Source organism: Oryx dammah, unplaced genomic scaffold (assembly GCF_014754425.2).
Source record: "Oryx dammah isolate SB20612 unplaced genomic scaffold, SCBI_Odam_1.1 HiC_scaffold_23, whole genome shotgun sequence".
Lineage (NCBI taxonomy): Eukaryota > Metazoa > Chordata > Mammalia > Artiodactyla > Bovidae > Oryx > Oryx dammah.
The window spans coordinates 78,549,185-78,575,949 of NW_024070207.1; the positions used below are offsets into that span (position 1 = coordinate 78,549,185).

The window sequence follows — 26,765 nt, forward strand, 5'->3', positions numbered from 1 at the left end:
TGTCACAGATCTCCCATCTGAAGCCTCCTACACAGAGGCACCCCTCCACTCACAGGACAAACTCCTAAACTCTGCTCCTGGCATGGTGTTTCCCAAATGTCTAGCCCATTACCTTTCTATGCCTGTTCCCTCCTGGGTAAAATGCAGATAATAATATTGACCTCATATGTTCGTTGTGGGTTAAATGAATTCATGCTATGTAAAGTCTTAAAACACTACCAGGCATACATCCTTGCTCCCTTCACTGGGGAAATACGTATCGCTCTGACTCTTCTTCCCCATCTCCCATGATGTCCAACGCTATTGTTAGTACACAGTAAGCACTGATAAATGTTAAATAAATGTTTGAATCCCATTTTGGTCTGTCCTCTCTACCAGCCTTCCTTCACCGGAAGCCCAGACTTAGCTCTAGTATACAGTAGTAGATGCTAATAAGTGTTGAATGAATGAATGAACCCTAAAGAAATGTGTCTGAGTGTCTTGGGGGCTCCTCCTGGCAGATGCTGACTATACCTTCTCTTTGCTACTGTCCCAGTTCAGAGCCCCTCATAGGCACTTCCTCGGTCCCCCACCTCCCCACCTCCGCCTTGCGGAGCTATTTGTCACCGCTAATTGTGGTGTTGGAGCTGGGCTGTTGGGAGTGGGTGGGTGCAGATGTTCGCTCTGTGGGGCTCCAACCCCAGCCACACCTCTTTGCCGGATTGACGCGGAATTTGCCAGCTGAGGGAGCCTTTAGTAGGGAGAAGGAAAACAAGCACGCCAGCCAATCAGAAAGTGCCTGGCAAGGCATATAGCCAATCAGAAAGCTCGTAAATCAGAGCTCTGCAGAGGGACGTGCTGGGTGCCCCGGGGCACTGACAGACAAGGGGACAGACATCAAGGCTACAGCAGGGATGGGTATTCGGATACGCACCTTCACTTCTGTCACACCATGGCCACAGTGGAAAATACTGTTTTCCACCACAGGCCACTGAAACTTTGTCTGTGCTGCGCTCTTTGGCTAGAAGATGCTATAGCCCCACTCCTGGGAAAGAGGCTGGTTTATTGAAGTCTGAGAGGTCAGGGGGTCAGAGTGGAACAGAGAGATGTAAGAATTCTCATCCTCAGGGTTCTTGGCAGGGAGGCACGTGTAGACATGGCCGTTTCTCCTCCAACATCACCTTCTGCCCCTGCAGCACATCGCACAGTACCAACGGTTTCCCCCAGAAGGTCACATTCTTCTCACCCTGACCTTCGACTGTGGTAACGGTGGGCCTGGTGCGTTAGTGGGGGTGGGGATGAAGAGGAAAAGCTCAGGGAAGGCAAGAATGCGTTCAACAAACTCTTACTGAGTGGATACATTTATACGTATATTTTTAACTGGGAGATACTGGGCAATTTAGCTCCTCTGTGCCTCAGTTTTCCTCATCTGAAAAATGGGTATAATAATACTCTCCTCACTGGGCTGAGTGAGGATAAATGAGTTGATTCAAGTAAAGTGCTCAGAGTCATGTCTGGTACACAGTAAGTGCTCAATAAATGTTGGTAATTATTGATATGAACTACCATCTCTTACCTTTAAAACCTTTTATTTCTTTCCCCATTGCCCACTGGAAAGAATCCAAATGCCTTGCTTTGGCATTCAAAGCCTTATTGTTGGGCCCAAATCTCTGCCCCCAGGTTAATCTCTAGTTCTTTCTTCCACTTTATTTAGACTAAGCCCCATGTCCAAAATGGTCTTTGCCTGGGTTATTTCTTCCCTTAGGCAAACCCTCCTGCATTCACTCCCATCCTGATTCTCTCAATCAGTCCTTTCTCCATTCATTCCCTCCCTCTGTCAAGTCCTTTGTGCCTCCATTCAACACCCGTAACTCTTCTTCCAGACCCACTCTAAACCCCACACCTGGTGACCAGGTGGCAGGCCTTCCACGAGTTGGGAAGAGGCCACTTACCCTAGTAGTTTGATGTTCGTGGAAATAAGGAAAGGATAAGTGTTTTAACCCTCTCCAACACCTGGGCCACCCTGGCCATCTGGAAACATTTCAGGCAGCTGATTACCTGTGTCCAGGACTCTGCTCACACAGTTTTGATGGTGGGAAAGTGTTTCCCAACCCCTTCCTGCCAGGGGATGCCCAATCAGCTTCCTGGACCCAGACCCAACATGCCAACCATTCCTCAGATGTCTTCTGTCAGGGTGGAGTGGGCCTGGATCCCTTAGGGGAACCCATGGGATCTGGGTTCTGTGTGTTTGCAACTGTTGCCAAAAAGGCCTTAGAGCGTCTTGGGGCACAGGTGACAGAGGGAATGAGAGGGTGAATGGAGGCATGAGTGACTGAATGGGCAAATCAAAGCTTGGGTAACTGAGGAAGCAAAGCATATGGACACAAGAAGGACAGAGTGAATGGGAGAATGGCTGAGTGACTGAAGCAGTGACTGAAGGGCACAGATGTTACTGATTCTCCCCTCAACATCCTCTTTCTCAGCTTCTTTAGCTTCTCCCCTCTTCCTACAACTGGAAGATGGCACTCAGCCAGGCAGGCACCTTGGACCCAGTGACAGAAGCCCTGTTTGGTGGTGACCAACCCTCCTGCCCTATCTGCTGACATATCACTATCATAACCCCCTCCAAGGCAAATTGCCCCCTCACTCACGAGAACTTGGGGAGCGTGGCCTGGCAGAGTCGCTGGCGGGTGCGGATGGGGTTGGGTCCACATGGGGGTATGCACAACCCCCAGGTACTCCACTCTGACCAGGAGCCTCTCCCTGCAAAGAGGGGAGAGGTTCCTGAATCAGAATTAGAGGTCTTGGTGGGGGTTGTGAGAGAGAGGCTTCAGGGACGTGGGGTCTGCGGCAGTCAGAAAGCCGCTGGCCCTGCACGGGCTGCCCCACCCTCGCAGCATGGTCCCTGGGGGCACTCACAGGAGCAGCGCTGGATGTTGTAGCAGTGCCGGATATCCTGCTGTTTCCCAACACATCGTTGTCCGTCAAATTTGCGGCCCTTGCAGATCCTGGAGCGTGTCTGCTGACCTGGGATCTCCTGGCAGCTGATTTGTTTAATGTTTGGGCGGATGCAGTTGCTCCACTCTCCCCAGAGCCCCCACTGTCCATTCACTGCAGAGACAGGGGCAGCTGGGCTTGCACCAAAGAAGGGAGTCAGTGAGGAGGTTCAGAGGAAGGAATGGGGGCTGAGGAAGACAGTGGGAAGGATTGGATGTGGGAAAGGGGGATCAGACATGGAATCAGGGCACTGGGACCAGGAATGGAGGGATTAGAGGCAGGAACAAGTCATTAACAGCAGGAATTGGGCAGCAGAGATGTCCGGGCGCCTTAGGCATGGAAATCGGGCATCTTGGGGTGCTGACCAGGGCAGTGCACAGCCGTGTTGCAGACGTGCGTCCGGGTGGCATCACCGACACAGAAGGGGCCCCCATGCTGGGGTACAGGGTGATCACATGTCCGTTGTTCCTGGATCTGGCCCAGGCCACAGGTCACAGGGCAGGGGCTCACAGTACCCCATGGCCCCCAGCCACCAGCCACTGTTGGGAGGACAGAAGTGAGGAGAAAGTCCACCTTAATCTCCCTGACTCAGCCGCTAGACCCATGAGGCAGACTGCTCCCAAACGAAAAGCTCCATGGTCACATGGTCTCAGATCTCTGTCTCTTGAAATGTCAGAGCAATCTCCACGTAAGTTAAGAGCAGAGGTCTCATACCCCAGTACCTGGGCAAGGTGGCAGGCTGGTGCAGACCCGCTGCTCATAGGCTGACCCTGGGCAGGGCTTCCCAGGAGGCTGTGTGGAGGGCTCAGGTGCAGAGCATGCGCGGCTTCGTCTCTCCACAGCTGCATTGGGTCCACCTTGGCAGGTGCCTGAGCAGGGGCCCCAGGGGCCCCAAGCAGCCCAGGCCCCGTGTGCTGTGATGGGGTGGGGGTGGGGAGATACCGAGTGTGGTCATGCATGTCGAAGTCTTCACAACATGGAAGTTCCCTGCTGTAACCCCCGGACCCACCCTGGGTGCCCGCATCATTGCCCAGTGGTTGGCCTCACTCACTGGGGCAGACTTGTTTGGTGTCACAGGCCTCTGACTCTTGTGCCTCTCCTGTGCAATGGCCCCCACACTTGGGGGTGGGGCGATTACATGCTCGACGACGAATCCGGGTCCCTTTAGAGCACGTGACAGAGCAAGCTGCCCAGGGTCCCCAATCAGACCAGCCACCCATCACTGTGGAAGAGAAAAGAAGGAACAAGATGGAGGTGGTAGTATTATTCAGGGGTCCAGGCTTCCTCATGTACCCCACATCAGCTTATCCTATCCCCACAGTTTCTGCCATACTTGGCCTACCATCATTGCTCATCTGGACTATTGCAGTAGCCTTCACACCGGTCCCTTTGCTTTGCTACTCAGTGCATACAGTTTGTCTTCCTAACAGCAAAAGGGATCTGTCACAACCCAAATCAGATCACGTTTTTCTGCCATCACTACATCACTCAGAATAGAAGCTGACATCCTCACCATGACCTACAGGGGTCAGTCCCCCTCTGACCTCACCTCTCATCACTCTGCTCCAACCACACTGGCCTCCTCCTTGACACCTCACAAACATCAAGCACAGTCCCACCCTCAGGGTTTTTGCCTTGATTGTTCCCAGTGCCAGGTAACTGACAGTGCTCGCCCGCCTTGCTGATCTTCCTCACCAGGACAACATGGCTGGTCCTCACAGGCCTGTAGCTGCCACTGGAGGGTTCCAGGCTCCACCTTCTCGGGGAAGCATTGCTCACCCCAGCCTATGCAGTGCCGGTGCCGCAGCTGGGAGCCCTCAGTGCAGGTCACTGAGCAGGGAGTCCATGCGGACCACGGTGACCACTGTGGGAGCCTGTAGGGAGAAGCACACATCCCACCCTGGGACACTCTGGCAAGGATGATATTTGGGACCAGAGTGTGTGTAGGCACAGGCGGGAATGCAGGATAAATGTATGCAGAATGGAATGATGGGAGTACCTACCTCTTAGTGATGTTGGGGGACTGAACAGGAAGAGGTGAACACACAGTAAACACTTATCATTTACCTTCATGATCAGGAATCTGGAGTTACCCTTTGAAGTCTCCCAAGGACAGTGCCAGGCATGCAGTAAACAGGATAAGGACTAGGGGCCCAGAACTGCTGTCAAAAGCCCACCAGGCCACAACTATGCATGGCAGCAGGCAAACAGGAAGTGCTTAATAAATAGCAGCCATCATCCCCATGAGCTCAGAAACCCCACCCCCACCATGGCATAATGCTAAACAGATGAGACCTGTTGACAACTAGGGGCCTAGAGCCGCCTTCAAAAATCCCCAAGCTACACATCCCTGTAGCTGTGTGTATCTGGTGCTGTATCTGGGATATATAGCAAGCAGTTAGAAAATACGTCTGACATACAGAAAGGGCTCAATATATGTCACCGGGCATTATGATTAAGAGACTAGAGCTACTCTCAAAAATCCTCTACTACTCCCAACATCTGCAGTGAATTGGGATGCTGGAAGTAGTCGATGAATGTGAAGTGTCATTTTAATTTTGAGCCTGGAGTTGCCCTCAGAATTGCCCAAACACTTCCCTTCCTGCAATGTGTCTATACAGTATGAACATGCCTTATGAGCTGTCATCACCTTGAGCTACCCTCAGAAATAGCCAAGCAGCAACCCACCCACAATGCTTCTGGTATGCAAGAAGTGCTCAATATGTGTAAGCCATCTTGGTTCTCAACCAGGGGTCTTTCACCTGTTTGGAGACACTTGAGTTGCTGCAGATTGCTACTGATAACTAGTGGGAGGCCAGTGATGCGATAACACATTCTGCCCTGCACAGGTCAGCCCCCCACAACAAATAATTTTCTGGCCCCTAAGTGTCAACAGAGCCGAAGCTGAGAGACCTGGAGCTACAGTTGTGATCAGGGCCTTGGAGCCATGCTGGAGAATCTGAGAAGGCAAGAGCCCAAGTTCTGTGTTACCCCGCATACAGTCCTTTTTGCCTCCCGCAAACCCCAGGCTCCCCCTGACCTGCACGCCATACAGAGCTTGCTGCCAGGCTTCTGGAAGGCATAGCCAGCATTGAGACAGCAGTCGTTCATGCTGACCCCTCCCCCAAGGAGGTCCTTGCACTTGCCCGTAGATTCCTCATACTGGGCGAAGCAGAGTACAGGGTCTGAGCCTGTAACAGGGTGGGGGAGCATGGTCAGGGTTGTGAAGGGCCCAGGCACCCCTGGGGGCCAGCTGGGCCCCCACCCACTTACCTGTGGCTGGGGTGAGCAGCAGCAGTGGCAGCAGCAGCAGCAGCAGCAGTAGGGCCTGCGCTTGGGTGGGCATGTTGAGCACTGTACCCCTGCAGCCCCGCCAGGGAGGAGGCCTGGCTTTATGTGGGCTGACCTGCTCCCAGAGTTAGTGGAAAAGAGGAACCAGGGGCAGGAGGAACTAGGAGGGCGAAGGGCAGTGTGGGAGGGGAGGAGTGGGGGAAGGGGAGGGTATTGTGCTGGTCTCTTCAGCTCCAAACTCTCCCGGCCACCTCTGTCCCTGAGCTTCCTCCTCTATCCTCTCCCCTCCCTACTTCCTGCCTCACTCTTGTGAGGTCCTGTTGTGTTTGTCACCTTATCCCCAGCACCCCAGGCCCCGCCGAGCAGCCCATGGACACTCAATCAATGCACCTTGGACAAGTTCTGAGGGGGAAATGCAGCCTGGCAGTTGGAAGCAAGATAGAACTTCCTTACTGTGGGACCTTGAGCAAGTCACTTGAACCTCTCTGAGCCTGTTTCCCCACCTATAAAAAGCATGCCCTCTACCACAATGACAGGGCCAACCCCATGGGGGTGCTGAACATTAGTGAAGAGAGCACGGTGTGCTCAGCATGTCCTGCCTCATTGGGTGGAGCGGGCATCGAGGTAATTGCTTTATCCTCCATCCTGCCTTCAACACCACCCTCCTCTTTCCTGAAAGTGAGGTTCTTCGTGGTCAGCAATGTGGGGGGGAGGTCAACACAAAGGAAGTGAGAAGGGGAAGTGGCAAGAGTGCGGGGAGAATTCAGGACTGAACTGGCGCTATCCACTGCCTCATGGGCAGCTGGGGGTACCTTCAGGTCCCAAGGAGGGGGTGGTTGGCTTGGCCATGTTCCATCAACTATCTTGGATAGGTAATAACTGCCCCCCTCCCCAACCCATACATAGCCTACATCATAGGGCATTTTGAGCAGATCTGGAGTTAAGGTATTTAAAAGTCCTTAGCCTAGTGCCTGGCATACAGCAGGTGCTGTTTGTTAAATACATTGATTAAACATTTATTGAGCAACTACTGGGTGCCAAGTGCTGTTCTGGGCATTGGATGGAGCAGACAATAAGAAGCCCCAAATGCTAGCCCTCAAAGGACTTTTGTTCTAAGAGAGGGAGACAAGGTCACCTCCCTCACAGAAGAGTATCTGTCACTCTCTAGCCCAGAGGCTCTCAAATCTAAGTACACGAGAATCATCTGGAAGGTTCGTTAAATCCAGATTGCCAGGGCCCACCCGTTTCTGATCCTATAGGTTTGAGGTGGGGCTCAAGAAGGTGAATTTCTAATAAGCCCCAGATGACACTGATGTTGCTGTTCGGGGACCACACTTTAAGAACCATCATTCTAGTTCCTGACCCTTTTCTCTGTGGGTCTCATGTAGGAAAACGGTTTGTTGTAGTCCTTATTTTACTGTTAATAATTAATTCCAATTCAGCCTAAGCTCCACAGAGCTTTTTTTTTTTAATAAGCCTAATGAGTGAAACTCCAGAGCCTGCTTTAAAAACAGAAATCTTTTTAATTAACAAAAAGGAGTCTAAGAAAGTTAGGAAGGCAATGTCTCATTTCCTCTGCATCCATGCAGGAGCACTATTCTGCAAATTAAAACAAGGTTGAATGATGTGATTCAGTCAGGTGTGTTCAAACAGAGCTTTCTCAAGAATATTGGTCTTACTTTATGGGTGATAAGGCATGTTGACAATGCATATCCGTTACAGATGTGCTGTTTTCTGATAACATAAGCCTGTCTTTGAACAAAGCAGTCTTGTTAAGTTTCCAGGACTTCAGTGCTGTTATCCTATGAAAACAAACTCCTCAAGAAACTTGTAATTCTGGTTGGTTGCTTTATCTAATCATCTGTTGCCCTGGTAATGATGTTATAATCGATACTTCATTTATTCCTAAACTCTGTACCTACTTACTGGTTCCCCTGGGAAGAGGACTGTCGCTACTTTCATCTTCTCCCACACGTTTAGGCAATAAAATGACTGCAGATTTCTTATTTAAACAAAAGACTGAGAGTCTTATCTCATGTAATCATTGCAACACCACCACGATGCATTTGTTTCTTGTCTGTTGTCCCCACCACAATGCCAGCTCCACAAAGGCGAGATTTGTGTCTGGTTTATTAACCGCTGTATCTGCAGGGCATGGATGGGCACCAGCAAACAGTAGGTGCTCAATCAACATCTGCTGAATGAGTAAGTAAATGCAATAAACAGTGCTTTCAAGATTCTGAAAAGTGCTTAGAGGAATAATCTGGAATGGAGGTAAAAATGTGATCATCATGGCGGGGAGAAGCAGTGTTTCAAGTGCTGGAACTGGATCAATCTGGAGAGGGCTTGGCTTGTGAGAAGAGGGAAGGGAAGCCCAGGCTAAGCCCTGGGAAAGTCCAACATTTCACCTTTTGGAGAACTGGGAGAAGCCAACCCAGGGGCCGAGGAGGAAGAAGACAGACAGAAGAGAGCTTTCCTCTAAGCCTGGCACAATCCATCCACCAGCTCTCACCCACTAATTCAGTTTCAGTCATTCTCTCTTGATATCTCTTTTTTTACATATTTATACACACACTTCAGAATTTACAACTTCTACCATAGCCACATACAAACAAAATCACATACATACTTGAACACACAGCCTCTCTCAGCCACTCTTTCAGGGAGTCAGTTGCTGTCATTGACATCAGCCTGACTGTGGTCTTCTTTCAAGAACAGTTTCCCACACAGTAACATCATCTAGCCTGTCTCCTTCAGCCAAGGCCACAATGACTCTCACCGGTCAGCTTTGTACATACCCACAGTCATGTGTTTTGATGTTTCAACTGCTCATTCGGGCCATCATTTTCTCATATACACAAATGTTTGGTGATTTATAGCCACCGCTAGTCCCCCTGGAAGTTCCTTGAACACACATGATCACTCTCTCTCCCACCTCTCCATACTCATGCCCATTTCACACACCTAGAGTCCCTGACTAGGCTGAATTTCACTCATGCACAATCAGTGTCTCAGACACTGTCTTAGTCACCTAGTCTCACATTTCTTTGCAAGCAGCTTCCAACATGCCCAGTCTTTATTCTACAGTCTTTAAAGTCTCTTTTAGAGTTTTTCACAGACCCTCAGCCTGTCAGACATTCTGTCACAGGTTCAGTGTCACAGTCACTTGCCCTCATTCACCCTTTGACATCCTGTAGTCACTCATTCACAACTGCTACTAGGCTCTCTGCAAGTCTCACACACAGTTTCTCACAGCTCATCTCAGCTGTTTTACACCATCCAGCCAGAGTATCCGGTACATTCAAACACAAGTAGAGCCTCCCCGATTTCTTGCACAAACTGACCACATAGTCTCTCAGTGTCTCATTTGCTCAGCTTCATTTTCTGTTTTTCACCAGCATGTAACCTCTGGTTTACTATATGAAATGTTCCACTCTCACACACTGCTCAGTCATCAGTTTTCTCTCATGTGGCGCTGACTTCCTTCTTTTTACTCCTCGCTTCTCACTCACAGTGAAGTGGTCTCTAGCACACTTCCACTCACTCTGTCTCACTATCATCTTCTCTTATACTTCCATGGTCCCTGAACCTGTTGGCTAGATTAGAGTAGTAACTGCATCCATATGCCACTAGACTCAGGAACACACACACACACACACGCACACACACATGCACACACACACAATTACAGCCTCTCACGCTCTCCCAGCTGCAGCCACTTTTTCTGTTTCTCATGCAGTCTTTGCTAGTTTAATCTCACAGAAAGTTTTCATACATACAATCATGCATTCTGGTATCTTAAATCTCAGGCACTCATGTGGCCTCACAGCTATTTTCTCTCATACAATCAACCTCTCACACACACGCTCTCATTACTTTAGTTGATCCAACAGCCTTGCATGAACGGTTTCACACACAACCCATCTCCTAAACACTGAGTCACCTGCTTACTTACAATGAAGTTTCTCACCTATGCACTGTCCCTGACAATCTCCACTGCACTTTCATGCCTCTACAGGCTCTCACATGTTGTTTTGGTTATTCTCTCTTGCTCACCATCAGCTTGTCCAACAGTGAGTGATGTGCAGTCCCCACTTCCTTCTCGTAAACACTGTTTCACACAAAGCACCAGTTTCTGGCATGGTGTCTTAATCACTCATTCAGCCTTTGTGTTTTTTTGCCACCCAGACACAATTTCTCACATAGACACAATGTCAAGTTTGTGGTTACAACTTCTACTCTCTCAATACATGACTTCACAAATGTACATGTGCAATCACAGCTTGCCAGAGTTTTCTCTTTTTCACACACCTGGTTACCAATCTGTAATCTTTACTCTTTCTGACACACACCATCATGCTCTCTCTCCCATGGTCAATTTCACACCATTATAGCCTTTCACCAAAGTTGTGCCTTTGCACACAGTTATTCCCAACAGCTTCAAGGAAAAAAATGCTACCAGCCTCCAGCATCACCTTTAAAAATATATATTTACAGGAACAATTCCCCATTCTCTGGGACTCTTAGAAAAAAATCCATTTGGGAGGAAGTAAAACAAACAGTGGAGACAGGTATAGCACCGTCCCCCAAATCACCAAGACCCAGGTCCCTAGGCCCGGGCTGGGACGGTGCTGATGGGAGGTGAACCCAGGAGTCCTCTGAACCCACCGTCTTCCAGCCTGGAATTCAGATTGAGCAGGCTTTATGTCCCTTGTTCCTCCCTCCCAACTCCAGGGACACATAAAGGGTCCTTTGTACCCGCCCGCAGGAAAATTGGGGGGCTGGGAGGGAGTTGAAAATACACATTTGGTATCAAAAATAAACACTTGGGGGTGGCAGGGAGATCCCCCAAATCCCTTCCTTCCCACCCACCCCATCTCAGATATAGGAAGAGATACCTCCCTCTCCCTTATTGAAAAGCCCTGTTTAAAAATAGATTATACTATCAAAATGGCAGGGGGTGGGGGACAGGGAGACCTGGAGTACTGGCTGGAGGGGCCCCCCAGACGGGGACCACTCCCCCAAAATCCCTCCATTGGGAGGTAACAGGCAGGACCCCAGGAGTTTGGCAGACACAGGAATGGCTTCTCAGGGGGAGAAGAACAAAAGGGGCATTCCTCCCTGGCCGAAAAGGTGGTTGAGAAAGGACAACCTGTCTGAGAGAAAGGCTGGGGAGGTGGAAATTCCCATCTCCAAGGGTGTGAGTCTTCCTTGGCCAAGACTCCCAAACCATTAAATGGCACAAATTCTTCCTGGACCCTCGGGGAAGGCCAGGAATAATAAACTACGACAAGCTAGCTCTTCTACCCATACCCCAAAGTGAAGACAGGGCTCCCTCAGCTCCCCAAGGGCAGGCTGAGAAATAAATAAAGAAAGGCCTGTCTCAAGCCAGACCCCGATTGTCTCATCTTGGGGAAAAAATGTGGAACACGGGGGAGATGTCCTTGCCACCCCCTCCAAAAGAGTTGGGCCAGGCTCCTCCCAGTGGCCTTCAAAAAATAAATAAATAAACCGTCCCCACCACTGCAGTAGGAGACGTATAAGAGCGGCCACTGGGCGACTGATCAAGAAGAGAGAAGTTGTATGTTTTTTTTTTTTTGTGGAAGGGTTATTCAGAGATCCTTCTTCCTAAGAATCCCTACCCAACCACAACTGGAGCACGAGTCTGTCAGCTGAACTATGTTTCTCCTTGAGACAGCTGGCTGGAGAGAAGTTCAGGGCATGGAAGGAGTAACCCCAGAAAGGGGTGGTGGTGGTTGTGGTGGTGGTGGTGATAGTCATGGCTTCTGGGGCCCTGGGGAGAGCACCACGGGGGTTGAGAGGCCATCCACGCTGATGGAAGGGATGTGCACCTGCGCGCTGCCACTGGACGGAAACTGAGGACAGAAATAGTGAGAGGTCATGGATGGGGACCGTGCTAGGGTCACTCACCCTTTCTGAGATTGGGGAGCTGATCCTACCTGGAAGGAGAGCTTGGCCGGGCTACGGGGTGCAATGGGACTCAGGGTGCTCCAGAAGTGAATGCTGGGGGGCAGCGAGCTGGGCGTCAGCAGCACCGGGGTCTGTGGGGAAGGGGTGGTCAGAGCACAAGTGAGCAAGAGGGCAGCTGTGGGAAAACCAAAGGAACTTGATTCTGGCCCCACCTGATTTCCCACTCATACTTCCAAGATCACTCCTCAAAAGTGCACAGGCCTAGACCATAACTACTGAGGCCATGTCTGTGACAACTCTCTGACTTCACACAGACAACTCTAACTCCAGAGGGCCCACCCCAGCCTCACTAGGCAAGACCACCTCCAAGAGCCCACCCACATGCTGTTTTCAAACCTCACAATCGCAGTAGCTCAGAATCAACTTCCAACTCTTATCCCTGACCTGCATGCTACTACTGCTAAGTCACTTCAGTCGTGTCCGACTCTGTGCGACCCCATAGACGGCAGCCTACCAGGCTCCCCCGTCCCTGGGATTCTCCAGGCAAGAACACTGGAGTGGGTTGCCATTTCCTCCTCCAATGCATGAAAGTGAAAAGTGAAAGTGAAGTCGCTCAGTCGTGTCCGACCCTCAGCAACCCCATGGACTGCAGCCTTCCAGGCTCCTCTGTCCATGGGATTTTCCAGGCAAGAGTACTGGAGTGGGGTGCCATTGCCTTCTCCGCTGACCTGCATAACCTCACAGGAAACCCGCTGAGAAAATCTCAGACCCCAAAGCCCCCCTCAGGTTCTTCAAGCCATGCCTCAACCCAGGAACAGTTCCTGCAGAAAGCCTCTCAGTCCCTGCCCACGAAACTCCCCAGAACTGCCCTTCTTTGGACACCTGATCCTTGGCATTGCAGACTCCTCCATCCAATAGCAATCAAGCCTGTCCCTCCATGCAGCCAATCCCACTCGAAGGCTCCACCCTCTCACTCTTTCCGAGGTAATAACATTGGCCTTTGCTGTAAGTCTCCCTCCCCCACCCCGCGCCACCCCGCCCCAATCCCATTTGTTCAGGTGCCAGCCCCGCCCCTTCGAAAGTTCTCACCAATGTGTGCGTAGGTAGCAGGGAAGGCGTCAGCGCTGGACCTGGCGCCTGTAGACCTGAACCAGTTCCCGATCCCGGAGTCCGTTCGGGTCCTGGTCCACCCAGCAGGCTCGGGCTGAGTGGAAGCTCCAGGTCCCGGGGCTTCCGGCCCTTCTGAGGCTGGGCAATCTCCGTGCTGGGTGTTGTGGAAGCCGTGAGGCTGCCCACCTGCGCCGCAGTTTCCATTACGACAGCGGACAGCCGGGCTGGCACGCCCTCTGCTGGAGGGACTTCTGGGTCGACTTTGGGCTCAAAGGGCTCGGCCTTGACGGCTTCCAGCACAAACCCCGCCTCCCCACTGGCTGCAGCTTCTAACTCTTCCTTGGGCTCTTCCACTTTGACTTCTGGGGGCAGTGGCCGGCCCAACCCAGGCTCCATATTTGGCTCTTCGGATTTAAGGTTTGGGGCCTCGGGTGGGGTCAGGATGACCTGGGAGAGGAACGAGTGCAGAAGGGATGCCTAAGGATTGCTGGGGTAGTGAAGCCAGTTATTTCCCATGGAAAGTGGGACCTGAGAATAGGGGCAGGTCCTTTAACAAGATGTGGTACTTTGCCAAGAAAATGGGGCTTCTTCTGGTCCTCCTATCTGGGTTGCCTTCAGGGGTGGGACTCCGGGAGATACTGCCCCTATTTATAAAAGCAGTGGTTCTCAAAAATTTGCTTTATGGACCAGCAGCATACACCTCATCTGGAAATTTGTTAAAAATGTAGACTCTTGGGCCCATCCCCAGACTCACATAAAGAAAAACTCTGGGGGTGTCCCTCAGCACCTCTGGCTTAAAAAGCCCTCCAAGTGCTTTCTGATGAGTGCTAAAAGTGTGAGAGCCAGTGCATTAAGCAAATACATTCAAGGGCACCTACTACATATTGGGTGTACTGCTAATTGTAGTGCACTCAATTCCCTTCTTCCTTCCCAGGGTTTGAATAGTTTTCCTCCCCATCTCTTTCTTCAAGGGGACTTCTGTGTCTCTCCTTCCATTATATCATATTTAACAGGACATTATGTCCCTCCTCTTCCCAGTCCCTCTCTTCATTTGGGAACTGTACATCCCTCCTCTTGCTGAAATTCCATATTCCAGTCCTTACCTGCAGAGGCAGGCCAGCCTCCTCAGCTTCCAGGCAGGCCTCCAAGGGGTTTGGACTGGTGCTCCTGCTCCCCGAGGGAGGCACTGCTACTCCTGCAGGGCCAGTGTTGGGGAGCACTGTGGAAGGTCGAGGGTGAGAGGGCGGTTGTGGCTGCAGGGACTGGATGGTGAAGGTGGAATAGAGGCCTGAGCGCATGTAATCATTTCGGCTGCTGCGCGCCAAGCCGCCTGGGCCTGCCACTCCTGCACCCTTGAGTGTGCCTGGCTTCCCAGAGGCAGTGTCCCCGGGGATGGCGTGTACAGCTGCGGCGCCTGCATTTGCCAGAGTGGAGGTGACAGACACCTCAGGCTGAGGCGGGCAGTCCTCAGTGGAGCACCCTGCGACCTCAGGGTAGGACACAAACTTGTAGACAAACTTCTGGCCGCTCACTTTGCGGATGATGTTCTGGTAAGGGGGAAGAGACAGGATAGTGTGTCTTAGAAGAAAGGGCTAGAGAGAGTGGACGGTGAGGAGTGTCTCCTTGTGTTTTTCCCTTCATGCCTCTCCTGTCCTTTTACATGTACACTGTCCCTGCTCAGTGTCTCTGTCCCCATACGGTCCTCTTCCCAGCTTTTTCACATCTCACTCATCTCTTAATCTGAGGCCTCCTCCCTTCTCCCCTACTTTCTAATACTCTTCCCCAACCCGATTTCCCTGTCTTCTCCCCCAGCTTCTTCCCCTTCTCTGTCTCCCCACTGCATAATCTTTCCTTTAGTCTACTGCCCTTCTCCATTCCACATCTCAATCCCATCCACCCCCGTCCAAGTCTCCCTTTGTCATACTCTCCTCATCTCCTTCTGTTCGATTCCCCCACCCCACCTGAGATACACATGGCTACACCCACTGGCTCCTCTCCACACTGGGACCCAACTAGGGAAGTAGATCTAGGAACAGGCTTTCCTCTTGGCTCCTGGAACCAGGGGTGTCTGTGGGCTAACAGGGCCAGGCCCTGGGGGTGGCTGCCAGGACACAGTTTTGGAGTCTAGCTAATGCAGTAAGACAGGGAAATGAAGTCACTGGTATAAATGTTGGAAGAGACTAAATGAATATGGAAGAATATGGTGATGAATTGTTAATAAATATGAATTATTAGAGGATGATTTAAAGCTCTTGACACAGCCGTGAAACAGGGCAAAGTCATCAGGGTGGACAGGATGAGGAGCCTTATTCTTAATACCACTGGAGAGGTTTAAGCTGAGACAATTGGAAAATGAAGTAACCGATAGCAACTAACAAGAATTTAAAATACTGGTATAAATACTGTGGGAATCTTAAGGCTGGCTTGGGTGGGTCACAGAGCACGTTTGGGTTATTTCAGGATAGTCCTGGAGGATCTCAGGGATGTTCTGGTGGTTTCAGTGCATAGAGTGAGGCAGACTCATTATGAATAGTGTTCTGGAGGTTTGAGCTAAAGGATTAAAATATAAAAATGAAATAAATGCTGTAAGTGAGTTAAGGGTGGGCAGCAGCACCAGTCTAGGGCTGTTCTGAGGGACAAGAGGTATCTGGGGGGCATCAGGGCACCCTGAGGACATCTTCATGTTGGCCATGAATGTCACAGGGTGGGTTTGTGTTTCTCAGAAAAGGAATGAAAAGGGAGACTCATTAAGATTGTCTGAGAAGTTTCAGCGTGGGGTGAGAGGAAAGGGAATTGGATGAAGGCAGTCAAAAGGCACAAACTTCCAGTTATAAGAAAAGTAAGTACTAGGGATGTAATGTACATGATAAATATGATTCACACTGCTGTATGTTATATATGAAAGTTAAGAGTGTAAAGAATTTTTTTTCCTTTTTATTTTGTATCTGTATGAGCTGGTGGATGTTCATTTAACTTATTGTGATAATTATTTCTTGATGTATACAAGTCAAATCTTTATGCTGTACACCTTATACAGTAATGTGTGTCAATCATACTGCAATAAAACTAGAAGAAGAAAAACATTGTTTTGGAAGTTTCAGGTAAAGAAATAAGAAAATGAAATAACTGGTATAAATGTGAGGGGGGGATGTCTAGCACTGGTTTGGCAGTCTGAGAGGAAAAGATAAGGAAAATTTACAATTTTAGCTACAGGAATAAGATGATAAAATAATTGATATAAATATTGGAGAGGACTAGTGTTGCTCTGGGAATACAAGAGGATGGGGTGTGGAGTGGGCATTATACACGTTGTTTTGGAGGTCTTAGCTAACGAAATCAAATATGAAAAGAATTGATAAAAATGTTGAGGGTCTTGGAGGATGAGATAAGCAAAGGTTAGGATAATGCTATCATGGAGGCTTTGATTCTAAGCATAAGGCTATTCTAGAATTCTTATTCTGGGATAAGAGCAGACCATGAAATACCTGGGGGAACCCAGGACTGTCCCAGGATGAGGAAGACTCATTATTAATAGTGTTTTCAAAAGTTTTGGTCAGAGGAATAAGGAATAAGGCAAGAAAATGAAATGTTGTGTGGGGTGTGGTTGGGACAGAAGGACTCTGGGCATCTCAGAAAGAATGGAGTGAGTAGGGGTCAGTATTAATGTTGCTTTGAAGGTTTTAGCCAAAGTTAAAATACAAGAAAATAAAATAACTGGAATAAATGCTTGGGGGCCCCAACATTGGTCTGAGAGTACCAGAGGATGGGGTAAAAAAAATGGTAAATTTTAATACTGTTTTCAAAACTAGAGCTAGATCAAATTAAGACAAGAAAATGAAATAACTGGTATAAATGTTTGCTGGTGTGGGGGGCGGGGGAGTGGGTTCCCAGCCCTGGTCTCAGACACCTTACCTTGTCATAATAGTACCGCAAGGCCCGGCTGAGCTTGTCATAATTCATGTTGGTCTTATTCTTGCGCAGTCCCCACAGCCGGGCCACCTCCTCAGCGTCCACCAGCTTGAACTCACCACCATCCCGTGAGGTCCAAGAGATGATGTGGCCATTGCCTTGCTCTCTTAGCAGCTGCAGCAGAAACTGCCACAGCGTCACAGAAGGGTCCATCGCTGGGGAAGTACTCACGCCATCCCAGGGGTACCTGGAGGGCAGACAGCTCAGAACTAAGAGGCTGTGAGTACATAAAGGGGAAGAGGTCAATAGGAGAAAGATTCCTTTCTTTCCACCTTGCCTCCACCTCTGTCCCCAGCTACCACCATCATTCCCTGAGTACCCTCAGCCTGGCTTTGGATGATGGAAGGGTGGGATGAGAATTTTGGAAATGTTACGATAGTGTGAATGCGTTCTGCCTGTGGGACAAATGTGAACCTCTGGGGGCCAAAGGGCAGACTGTGCTAGGCAGAATAATGTCCCCCACCCAAAGATGTCCACGTTCTAATTTCTGGAAACTGTCAATATGTTACATGGCAAAAGGAACTTTGCAGATGGATTTAAGGTTATGGACCTTAAGCTAGAGAGATGTTTGGGTGAGCTCAATCTAATCACATGAAGCTTCCAGAAAGGAAAGTAGCCCTGCTAACACCTGGATTTTAGCCTGGTGAGACCTGTGCTGACCTTCTGACCTCCAGAACTCTTAAGAGAATAATTTGTGTTGTTTTAAGCAGTTAAACACAAGCTGGAATCAAGATTGCTGAGAGAAATATCAATAACCTCAGATATGCAGAAGACACCACCCTTATGGAAGAAAGTGAAGAACTAAAGAGCCTCTTGATGAAAGTGAAAGAGAAGAGTGAAAAAGCTATCTTAAAACTCAACACTCAGAAAACTAAGATCATGGCACCTGGTCCCATCACTTCATGGCAAATAGGTGGGGAAACAGTGGAAACAGTGACAGACTTTATTTTGGGGGGCTCCAAAATCACTGAAGATGGTAACTGCAGCCATGAAATTAAAAGATGCTTGCTCCTTGGAAGAAAAGTTATGACCAACCTAGACAGCATATTAAAAAGCAGAGACATTACTTTGCCAACAAAGGTCCATCTAGTCAAAGCTATGGTCTTTCCAGTAGTCATGTGTGGATAAGAGTTGGACTATAAAGAAAGCTGAGTGCCAAGGAATTGATGCTTTTGAACTGTGGTGTTGGAGAAGACTCTTGAGAGTCCCTTGGACTGCAAGGAAATCCAACCAGTCCATCCTAAAGGAAATCAGTCCTGAATATTCATTGGAAGGACTGATGTTGAAGCTGAAACTCCAATTCTTCGGCCACCTGATGGGAAGAACTGACTTATTTGAAAAGACCCTGATGCTGGGAAAGATTGAAGGTGGGAGGAGAAGGGGATGACAGAGGATGAGATGGTTGGATGGCATCACCGATGCAATCAATGGACATGAGTTTGAGTAAACTCTGGGAGGTGGTGATGGACAGGGAGGCCTGGTGTGCTGCAGTCCATGGGGTTGCAAAGAGTCGGACACAACTGAGTGACTGAACTGAACTGAAAGCAGTTAAAAGTTTGTGATAATAAAAGTTTGTGATAATTTGTTACAGCATGAATAGAAAACCAGAGCAATGCCCCTCACCTGAATATTTTCATTTGCACCGTCTACCACATTAAATACCAAGTTTCCCAGGAGGTTCCTTCTGTCAGCATCTCATAAAGGCTGTTTACTCCACGCTGGGTTCCCTTCCTCTGCTTTCAAGTCTTCTCCTTTGTTCAAGTCTCAGCCCCAAGGAGCCTTGACTTTATGAAAATTCCTGACACTGAAATGTCTGCTCTCTCCTGTCTGTCTACCCCATGCTCCTCTGACCTGTTCCTTTCCTTCTGATTCTCCTTCTTGACAACAGCAATAATGAACATCTACTGAGTGCTAAATATGTGCCAGGCATTGTACCAATTAGAGGCAATATGGCCTACTGGACAATCACCCAGGCTCCAGAGCCAGACTGCCAGGGCTGGAATCCTCATTCTGCTACTTATTAGCAGTGTGACCCTGGGTGTGTTCTTTAACCTCTTTGGGCCTCATTTTTTCCATCTCTAAAATAGATGGTAATACCACCTAGCTCACAGGGTTATTGTACAGTAAATATACTATGCCTGGGATATGATAAGCTCTTACAAAATATCCATTTCTCATTTATTCCTAATTCTTTATCTGCTATACAAAATATCCATTTCTAATTTGTTCCTTACTCCTTGTCTGCTACTCTAAAACCTGATTTGAAACAAAGTAAGGCCTTTTGTGGTCTTTATGGAGCTTCACTTGGTGTGATACATCTTGCTACAGAAATCTGAATGTAGCTGATTACAGAGCCCACTGAGAGTATTATGTAACATCTTGTATGTGTACCTTGTTACTTTTCTAAAATCTGAAAAATTCAAAATTGTGAAACACATCTGGCCCCAAGGGTTTTAGATAAGGGCATGTAGACCTCGATTGCTATTTTTACAGCTATTGACTCATTTCTCTCTCATCACAATGTTGGGAAACAGGTACTCTTATTATCTCTAATTTATAAAGGAGGAAGCTGAGGCACAAAATGTCTAAATGACATTTACATACCACACAGCTCTAAGTGGCAGAGTCAAGATTTGGACCCAGGCAGCCAAGTTCCAGTTGTCTGAGCTTTTCAACCATTAAACTAAACTGCCTCTCATACTGACTATTCCCTCAGCATGTCATGCACAGAATAGGACCTTCCCTGGCCTTCTTCCCCCCAACCTATAACTGCTTCTTTTGCTGAGTGTGAGTTGGAAATAAACATGAACTTCCTATTCCTTAAGGGAAGAGTTTTCATCAATCACCCAGCTGGGACTGCTGGGTTAAGAAAGAACTTCTTTCTATAATTTATAGCTTGAGTCTTTAATCTGTAATGAAATATAGTCTGATCCTCTTCTGTCTGAGCTGTTTTGAAATTCATTTGGCAGACACAGTTTTAGGCAATTATGTAAGTCATAAGGCCACAAAGTATCCAGATTACAGTCCCATCATCAGAAACCTTGCTGGGTTTATTTGGAAGGCCTGTTTGTTTCAAAGGCAGAGAGTCCACTGTGACTCCTGGTGGTGACAACAGGCAATTTTACCAGTTCCCCTTTCAGCAGCCACAGAATCTATCACTTAAGGTGAAACCTGACAGTTGGCTTCAAGCCTCAGCAGCACACAAGGTTTTGTCTTTTGTTTATTATCACATCTCCCACATAATCCCTAACAAGAGTTCTAGTCATATGCCTCTCTCAGATGCATTTACTTCTCTTTATTTCATTCATTTAGCAAGCATTTATGGAGGGCCTGCTGTGGGCCAGGTGCTGGGGAGACAGCAGTGGATACAACAAAAATCCCTGCTCTGGCATAACTCACGTTTTAGTGGGGAAGACAGACAAGAAGCAAGATAAACAAGAATTCTTCAGATGGTGATAAGAGCTCTGGAAAAAAAACAAAGAAGCAGGGAGAAGTTATTTTCTGAAAAGGTATTCACTGTGGAGGTGATATTTGAGCAAAGACCTAAGAGAGGTGAAGGTGTCAGTTTTGTGACAACCTGGAAAGCAGTCATCCAGGCAGAGCAAATAGCTCGGGTGAAAGACCCTGAGGCTGGAGAGCCTGGCAGGTCAGAGGAAGGCAAAGAAATCTGGCACAGTCAGAGAGAAAACAGTGAGGGGAAAGTATCAGCAGTAGGAGCTGAGAGCAGAGGGGCAACAGAGGCCAGACTGTGTGAGGCTCTTTTAGGCCAGGAAGGGCTTTGACTTGACTGAATGAGATAGGAGCCATGAGATGGCTGTGAGCAGAGGAGTGACAGGCTGTGACTTGGATTTTAACAGACCCTCAGGCTGTTGTGAGGAGAACCAGCTGTAGGGGCTGAAGAGGCTACTGCAATAGTCCACGTAAGAGATGGTGGTGTTAGCAGTGGAACTGGTGAGAAGCAGCTGAGTTCTGGATAAAACCTGAAGACAGAACGAATGGAATTTGTTGACAGATAGCACTGGGGGTGGGGTGGGGTGAGAGGTGACTCTAGGTTTGTGGCCTGATCACCTGCGATAGGGGCCCTGTGGGAGAGCAGGTTTTGAAGGGAGAACATGGGGTCAGATTTAGAGATGGTCAGTCTCAGAGGCCTTTGAGACACCTACATGTATGCCAGGAATAATATCACCAATTTAAAAAACAGGAACCAGCCACATAACCCTTACCATTTTAGTCATTTAACTCATTCAATCCTCAAACCAACATCATGGGTGGGCTCTCTTATTACCCTCCCATGTTCCGGATGAGGAAATGGAGGCACAGAGAAGTAATATAACTTGCCTAAGATCACAAAGAGACAGGGATCAAACTCTGGCAGTTTGGCTCTAGGCAGTGATCCTAGCCACTTTGTTCCACCAGCTCTCCATAGAGCAAAACTGAAGGGTAAGATCCTTGAGGGGGACAGGAATGCTATTTTACACAGGGTGTTCAGGGAGGGCTTCCCTGAGGAAGTAACATATAAGTAGAAATCTGAAGGAGGGGAGGTAGCAAGCCATGCTGACATCTGTGGGAAGGGTCTTTCAAGCACAGGGAACAGACTGTACAAAGGCTCTGAGGTGGACTGAAGCTTGGCATGTTACATCATGGGCACCCTGAGTTCATCCAGTTCCCATCTCTAAGGATATGCATGTGCTATTCTCCCTGCCAGGAGTGTCCTTCCCTCTTTTCAACATATGATGAACCCTTTATTACACACATCATCAAGTTCTGAGATCTCCCAGGCAGAATTAATTCTTCCTCTGTGTGATGAATAACCTGTCTACCCCAGCAGATCTTTCTTCTCTCCGGCTTGCCAGCCCCATACTCCTCTATCCTGTTCTAGCTCTGTGACCATGAGCAAGTTACTCAACCTCTCTGGGTCTGTTCCTGTACCTATAAAATGGGGGATATGCCAATCTCAAAGTTCGGTATCTTCAAGATACACCTACTCTGAAAGGTTTCCAGGAGGATTAAATGTCAGTATATGCCAACATCCGCTGGATCATCGAAAAAGCAAGAGAGTTCCAGGAAAACATCTATTTCTGCTTTATTGACTATGTCAAAGCCTTCGACTGTGTGGATCACAATAAACTATGGAAAATTCTGAAAGAGATGGGAATACCAGACCCCTGATCTGCCTCTTGCTGTATGCAGGTCAGGAAGCAACAGTTAGAACTGGACATGGAACAACAGGCTGGTTCCAAATAAGGAAAGGAGTACGTCAAGGCTGTATACTGTCACCCAGCTTATTTAACTTATATGCAGAGTACATCATGAGAAACGCTGGGCTGGATGAAGCACAAGCTGGAGTCAAGATTGCTGGGAGAAATATCAATAACCTTAGATATGCAGATGATACCACCCTTATGACAGAAAGTGAAGAAGAACTGAAGAGTTCTTGATGAAACTGAAAGAGGAGAGTGAAAAAGTTGGCTTAAAGCTCAACATTCAGAAAACTAAGATCATGGCATCCAGTCCCATCACTTCATGGCAAATAGATGGGGAAACAGTGGCTGACTTTATTTTGGGGGGCTCCAAAATCACTGCAGATGGTGATTGCAGCCATGAAATTAAAGGTAAGGTCAGAGAAGTTATTTGTTTTATTAATTCACAAGGCAACCCACTCCAGTATTCTTGCCTGGAAAGAAAGTTATGACCAACCTAGACAGCATATTAAAAAGCAGAGACATTATTTTATCAACAAAGGTCCATCGAGTCAAGCCTATGGTTTTTCCAGTAGTCATGTATAGATGTGAGAGTTGGACTATAAAGAAAGCTGAGTGCCGAATAATTGATGCTTTTGAACTGTGGTATTGGAGAAGACTCTTGAAAGTCCCTTGGACTGCAAGGAGATCCAACCAGTCCATCTTAAAGGAGATCAGTCCTGGGTGTTCACTGGAAGGACTGATGTTGAAGCTGAAACTCCAATACTCTGGCCATCTGATGGGAAGAGCTGACTCATTTGAAAAGACCCTGATGCTTAGAAAGATTGAGGGCAGGAGGAGAAGGGGATGACAGAGGATGAGATGGTTGGATGGCATCACTGACTCAATGGACATGAGTTTGGGTAAACTCTTTGAAGCTGGTGATGGACAGGGAGGCCTGGCATGCTGTTCATGGGGTCACCAAGAGTTGGACACGACTGAGCAACTGAACTGAACTGATATGTAAGGGACTTTTGCTCCAGCCACGCTGGCCTCCTTCATGGCCCTTGAACACGCCAGGCACAATCCCTCCTCAGGGCCTTTGCATTGGCTGTTCCTTCTGCCTGGTACACTCTTCCCTTACACATCATGGGTCCCTTCCTGAACTCCTTCAAGCCTTAATTCAAGCGTCACCTTCTAAATGAGGCCTGCCCTGTGCCTAAGATTCCAACCACCCTGATACTCTATTCCAACCTTCCCTTCTTCACTATCCCTCCTTAGCACTTGTCTAACATACTAATTAGACTGACTTATTTATATAGTCTGCACTTTTAGCAAATGTCTGTTCCACAAAGGCAGGGATTTCTGCCTGTTTTATTCCCTTTCATATCCCCAGCACCTAGAAGAATGCCTGGTGCTCAGTGTTTGTTGAATAAACAGTCCTGACTAACTAGCCTCTTAACTAACTCTCTTATGCCCTCTTCATCTCCATCTGTCCCCAACTCTGATTTGTCTGAAATTGTTATTTTCTCCATTCATTTGTGTAATAAATTCTTATCAAGTACTAGGTAAGAATTTTAGGTGTTGGAGACCTAGCAGTGAATAAGCAGACAGAAAGAGTTCCTCATGGGACTCCCATTTTAACAGGGAAAGACAATAAATATGATAAACTGGTAAACAGAGTGCCTGACAGTGATAAAGGGCAAAACCACAAATAAAGCAGAAAAAGGGCCTGAGTCCTGCTAGGTGTGCAGGTTCAGATGGTCAGGGACAGGTGACATTTGAACAGAGTCCTGAAAGGAACCATGCAGAGATGGGGGCAGACTGTTCCAGGCAGAAAAAATAGCCAAGGCAAAGACCCCAAGGCTGGATTTCTCCTGGTGTTTCTGAGGACGAGTGAGGTCATTGTGGCTGGAAGAGAGTTAGGGGTGGGTAGGAGGTAAGGTCCGGAGAAGGCAATGGCATCCCACTCCAGTACTCTTGCCTGGAAAATCCCATGGATGGAGGAGCCTGGTAGGCTGCAGTCCATGGAGTCGCTAGGAGTCGGACACGACTGAGCAACTTCACTTTTACTTTTCACTCATGCATTGGAGAAGGAAATGGCAACCCACTCCAGCGTTCTTGCCTGGAGAACCCCAGGGACAGGGGAGCCTGGTGGGCTGCTGTCTCTGGGGCCACACAGTCAGACACGACTGAGGCGACCTAGCAGCAGCAGCAGCAGCAGGAGGTAAGGTCAGAGAAGTTATTTGTTTTATTAATTCACAAGGCAACCCACTCCAGTATTCTTGCCTGGAAAATTCCATGGACAGCGGAGCCTGCCAGGCTACAGTCCATGGGGTCGCAAGAGAATAGGACATGACAGAGCAACTCCACACAAACATTCTTTATTTACCCTGGAGGGGATTCTAGTTCTGATTCCCCCACTTTACCAATGAGGAAACACGAGGAGAGAGAGAGTGGTTAAATCACAAAGGTCACATAGCTGCTGGGATCGGGTGTGGATATGTCCTGAGACAAGGTGTGGAATGGAGACAGCTGAGGGAACAGCAAAAACCAAAGTGTGGAGATAGGAATTAATTTGGTATTTTAAAGAATGGGGCCTCAAGTGGGGTGAGATGAAGTGAGAGAGGAAAGCATCAAAAATTATCCTATGTTCTGAGGAGCAATCTAATCTGATACCTACTGGATCACCTTTGAGTAAGGTATCTCTATGCTGAACTTTCCTCAGTACCTATCTTAAAGGTTGGATTAAATGAGCTCATTAACATAAGGCATTTTGCCTGGTACAAGTAGGTACTCAATAAATGTTAGCTTCTATTGGTAATATCACTATCACTAATGTATTCATTTACTGGAGTGAGGTAGGATGTCTCAGTGGTTAAAAGTGTGTATGAGAAAGTGTGTTCTAGGGTAAAAAAGACCTAAGTTCAACAAGCACACAGGCCGATCCACGATTAAGGAGGGAGGGTGGCAGGGAAGGCCATGGACTGATCCACCACCATGAAAGGAGGGGGAAAATAAAAGCACACATGTTGACCCTCCTGGAGGGATTACAAGGCACTGGACTCATAGGATGTTATACTAGAAGGGAAGGGTGTGAACGCAAGCACAAGGGTGGCAGGAAGGCCAATGGACAGATCCACAGTAAAGGTGTGTATGTGTGTAAAGGCTCACCTTATTTACTAGGAGCAATGAGATCAGAAAGCACATTGACTCCTGCACAATAGTGGAGAGCCATCCCACAAACTGATTAAAAGGAGAGGGGGACAAGGCCATGGACTGGGCTACTGAAAATGGGGAGATAAAACGCATTAAACTGATCCACTCTTAAGGAAGGGAGAAGCCCAAGGACTGGAGTGACAGTCTACAAAAAAGGGAGAATAGGGCAACGGGCTATGCAGGGGCACGTGAAAAACAAGCATGTAGACGGATCCACTGTAAAGTGGTGTGTGTGTGATAAATCCATGAACTGATGCACTGGAGGCACGAATACAAATTCACAGATTAACTCATTGTGGGGGGGGCGGTACAACGCTACGGATTGACTAACTACAGGAACAGTAAGGGTGGAAAAACAAGGCCACAGAAAGGGCCCCTGAAAGTTGAGGACAGGAGAAATACAAACACTCAGATGCACCTACGGTCAAGGAGTCGGACACTGCCAGAAACTGGTTCCCTATAAGCGTGGGGTGGGGGGCAAGACCACAGACCAGTCTACTGTAAGGTGGGGTGGGGAGAAACACAAGCACGAAGACTGATCCATTATAAAACAGAAAGGAGGGTTAGGCCACGGTCAGATCCACTACAAGGGGCGATGGGAGGGGACAATGCCACAGGCAAGTCCACCAGCCGTAGTGGCGGCGGTGGGGAGCCGAACACCAGCAGGGCTTGGGCCAAGCCACATCTCCCCCCCCACCCCGCGGGGGCGGGAAGGATACTTGGGGTCATGGACCAGGCCCTCCAACCTCCAGGCCCTGGACTCACCTGTGCGTAGAGCAGCGGCGGTGTTGGCAGCTCCGGGGGGCGGGGGCTCCATGCGCTGCCCCACCGCCCCCCAGGCCTGGGCTCCGAGGCGGAGGCGGCGGCGGCGGCGGCGGAGGTGGCGGCGGCGGCGGCGGCGGCGGCAGCGGCAGCACCTAGAAGCCGCCCCTGCGTTTCTTCACCGCTCACGTGGGCCAGTGAAGGAGGAGCCGAGCGTTCTGCCGCTCGTTGATTGGCCAAAGTACCCTGGATCGACCGCGCGGCTTCCAGGGCTGGCGAGGCGGGCACTGCTCCACAGACCTATGCTGTGATTGGCCCGAGGGGAAC

The 26,765-nt window shown here is 48.8% G+C and overlaps 2 protein-coding genes across 2 annotated transcripts; both read right to left on the reverse strand.

Moving 5' to 3' along the window:
• Positions 1-1,022: 1,022 nt before the first annotated feature.
• On the reverse strand, positions 1,023-6,921 carry LOC120882073 (complement factor properdin). The gene is made up of 9 exons (XM_040265852.1): positions 6,250-6,921; positions 6,017-6,167; positions 4,672-4,850; positions 4,028-4,198; positions 3,699-3,890; positions 3,342-3,515; positions 2,899-3,090; positions 2,631-2,742; positions 1,023-1,254 (listed from the first exon to the last, which is right to left on the reverse strand). The coding sequence occupies exons 1-9, from the start codon at positions 6,320-6,322 to the stop codon at positions 1,104-1,106; spliced, it is 1,395 nt and encodes a 464-aa protein (XP_040121786.1). The 5' UTR covers positions 6,323-6,921; the 3' UTR covers positions 1,023-1,103.
• Positions 6,922-10,733: 3,812 nt separating this feature from the next.
• ELK1 (ETS transcription factor ELK1) lies at positions 10,734-26,671 on the reverse strand. Its single transcript, XM_040265853.1, has 6 exons — positions 26,442-26,671; positions 17,221-17,464; positions 14,412-14,855; positions 13,288-13,755; positions 12,228-12,329; positions 10,734-12,143 (listed from the first exon to the last, which is right to left on the reverse strand). Exons 2-6 carry the CDS (start codon positions 17,428-17,430, stop codon positions 12,045-12,047), a joined length of 1,323 nt encoding a protein of 440 aa, XP_040121787.1. The 5' UTR covers positions 17,431-17,464; positions 26,442-26,671; the 3' UTR covers positions 10,734-12,044.
• Between the last annotated feature and the right edge of the window lie 94 nt (positions 26,672-26,765).

What these genes read in the sequence shown, in the direction of transcription:
- LOC120882073 (XM_040265852.1), bottom strand. Translation starts at nt 6,322, where the DNA reads ATGCCCACCCAAGCGCAGGCCCTACTGCTGCTGCTGCTGCTGCTGCCA. An exon ending in GGACCAGCCATGTTGTCCTG is followed by an intron (nt 4,199 to 4,671) that starts GTGAGGAAGATC and finishes TCTCTTCCACAG; the next exon opens with TGATGGGTGGCTGGTCTGAT. An exon ending in CAGCCTGCCACCTTGCCCAG is followed by an intron (nt 3,516 to 3,698) that starts GTACTGGGGTAT and finishes TCCTCCCAACAG; the next exon opens with TGGCTGGTGGCTGGGGGCCA.
- ELK1 (XM_040265853.1), bottom strand. Translation starts at nt 17,430, where the DNA reads ATGGACCCTTCTGTGACGCTGTGGCAGTTTCTGCTGCAGCTGCTAAGA. An exon ending in TGCTACCTACGCACACATTG is followed by an intron (nt 12,330 to 13,287) that starts GTGAGAACTTTC and finishes CCTTCCCCACAG; the next exon opens with ACCCCGGTGCTGCTGACGCC. An exon ending in CGGCCAAGCTCTCCTTCCAG is followed by an intron (nt 12,144 to 12,227) that starts GTAGGATCAGCT and finishes TTCTGTCCTCAG; the next exon opens with TTTCCGTCCAGTGGCAGCGC.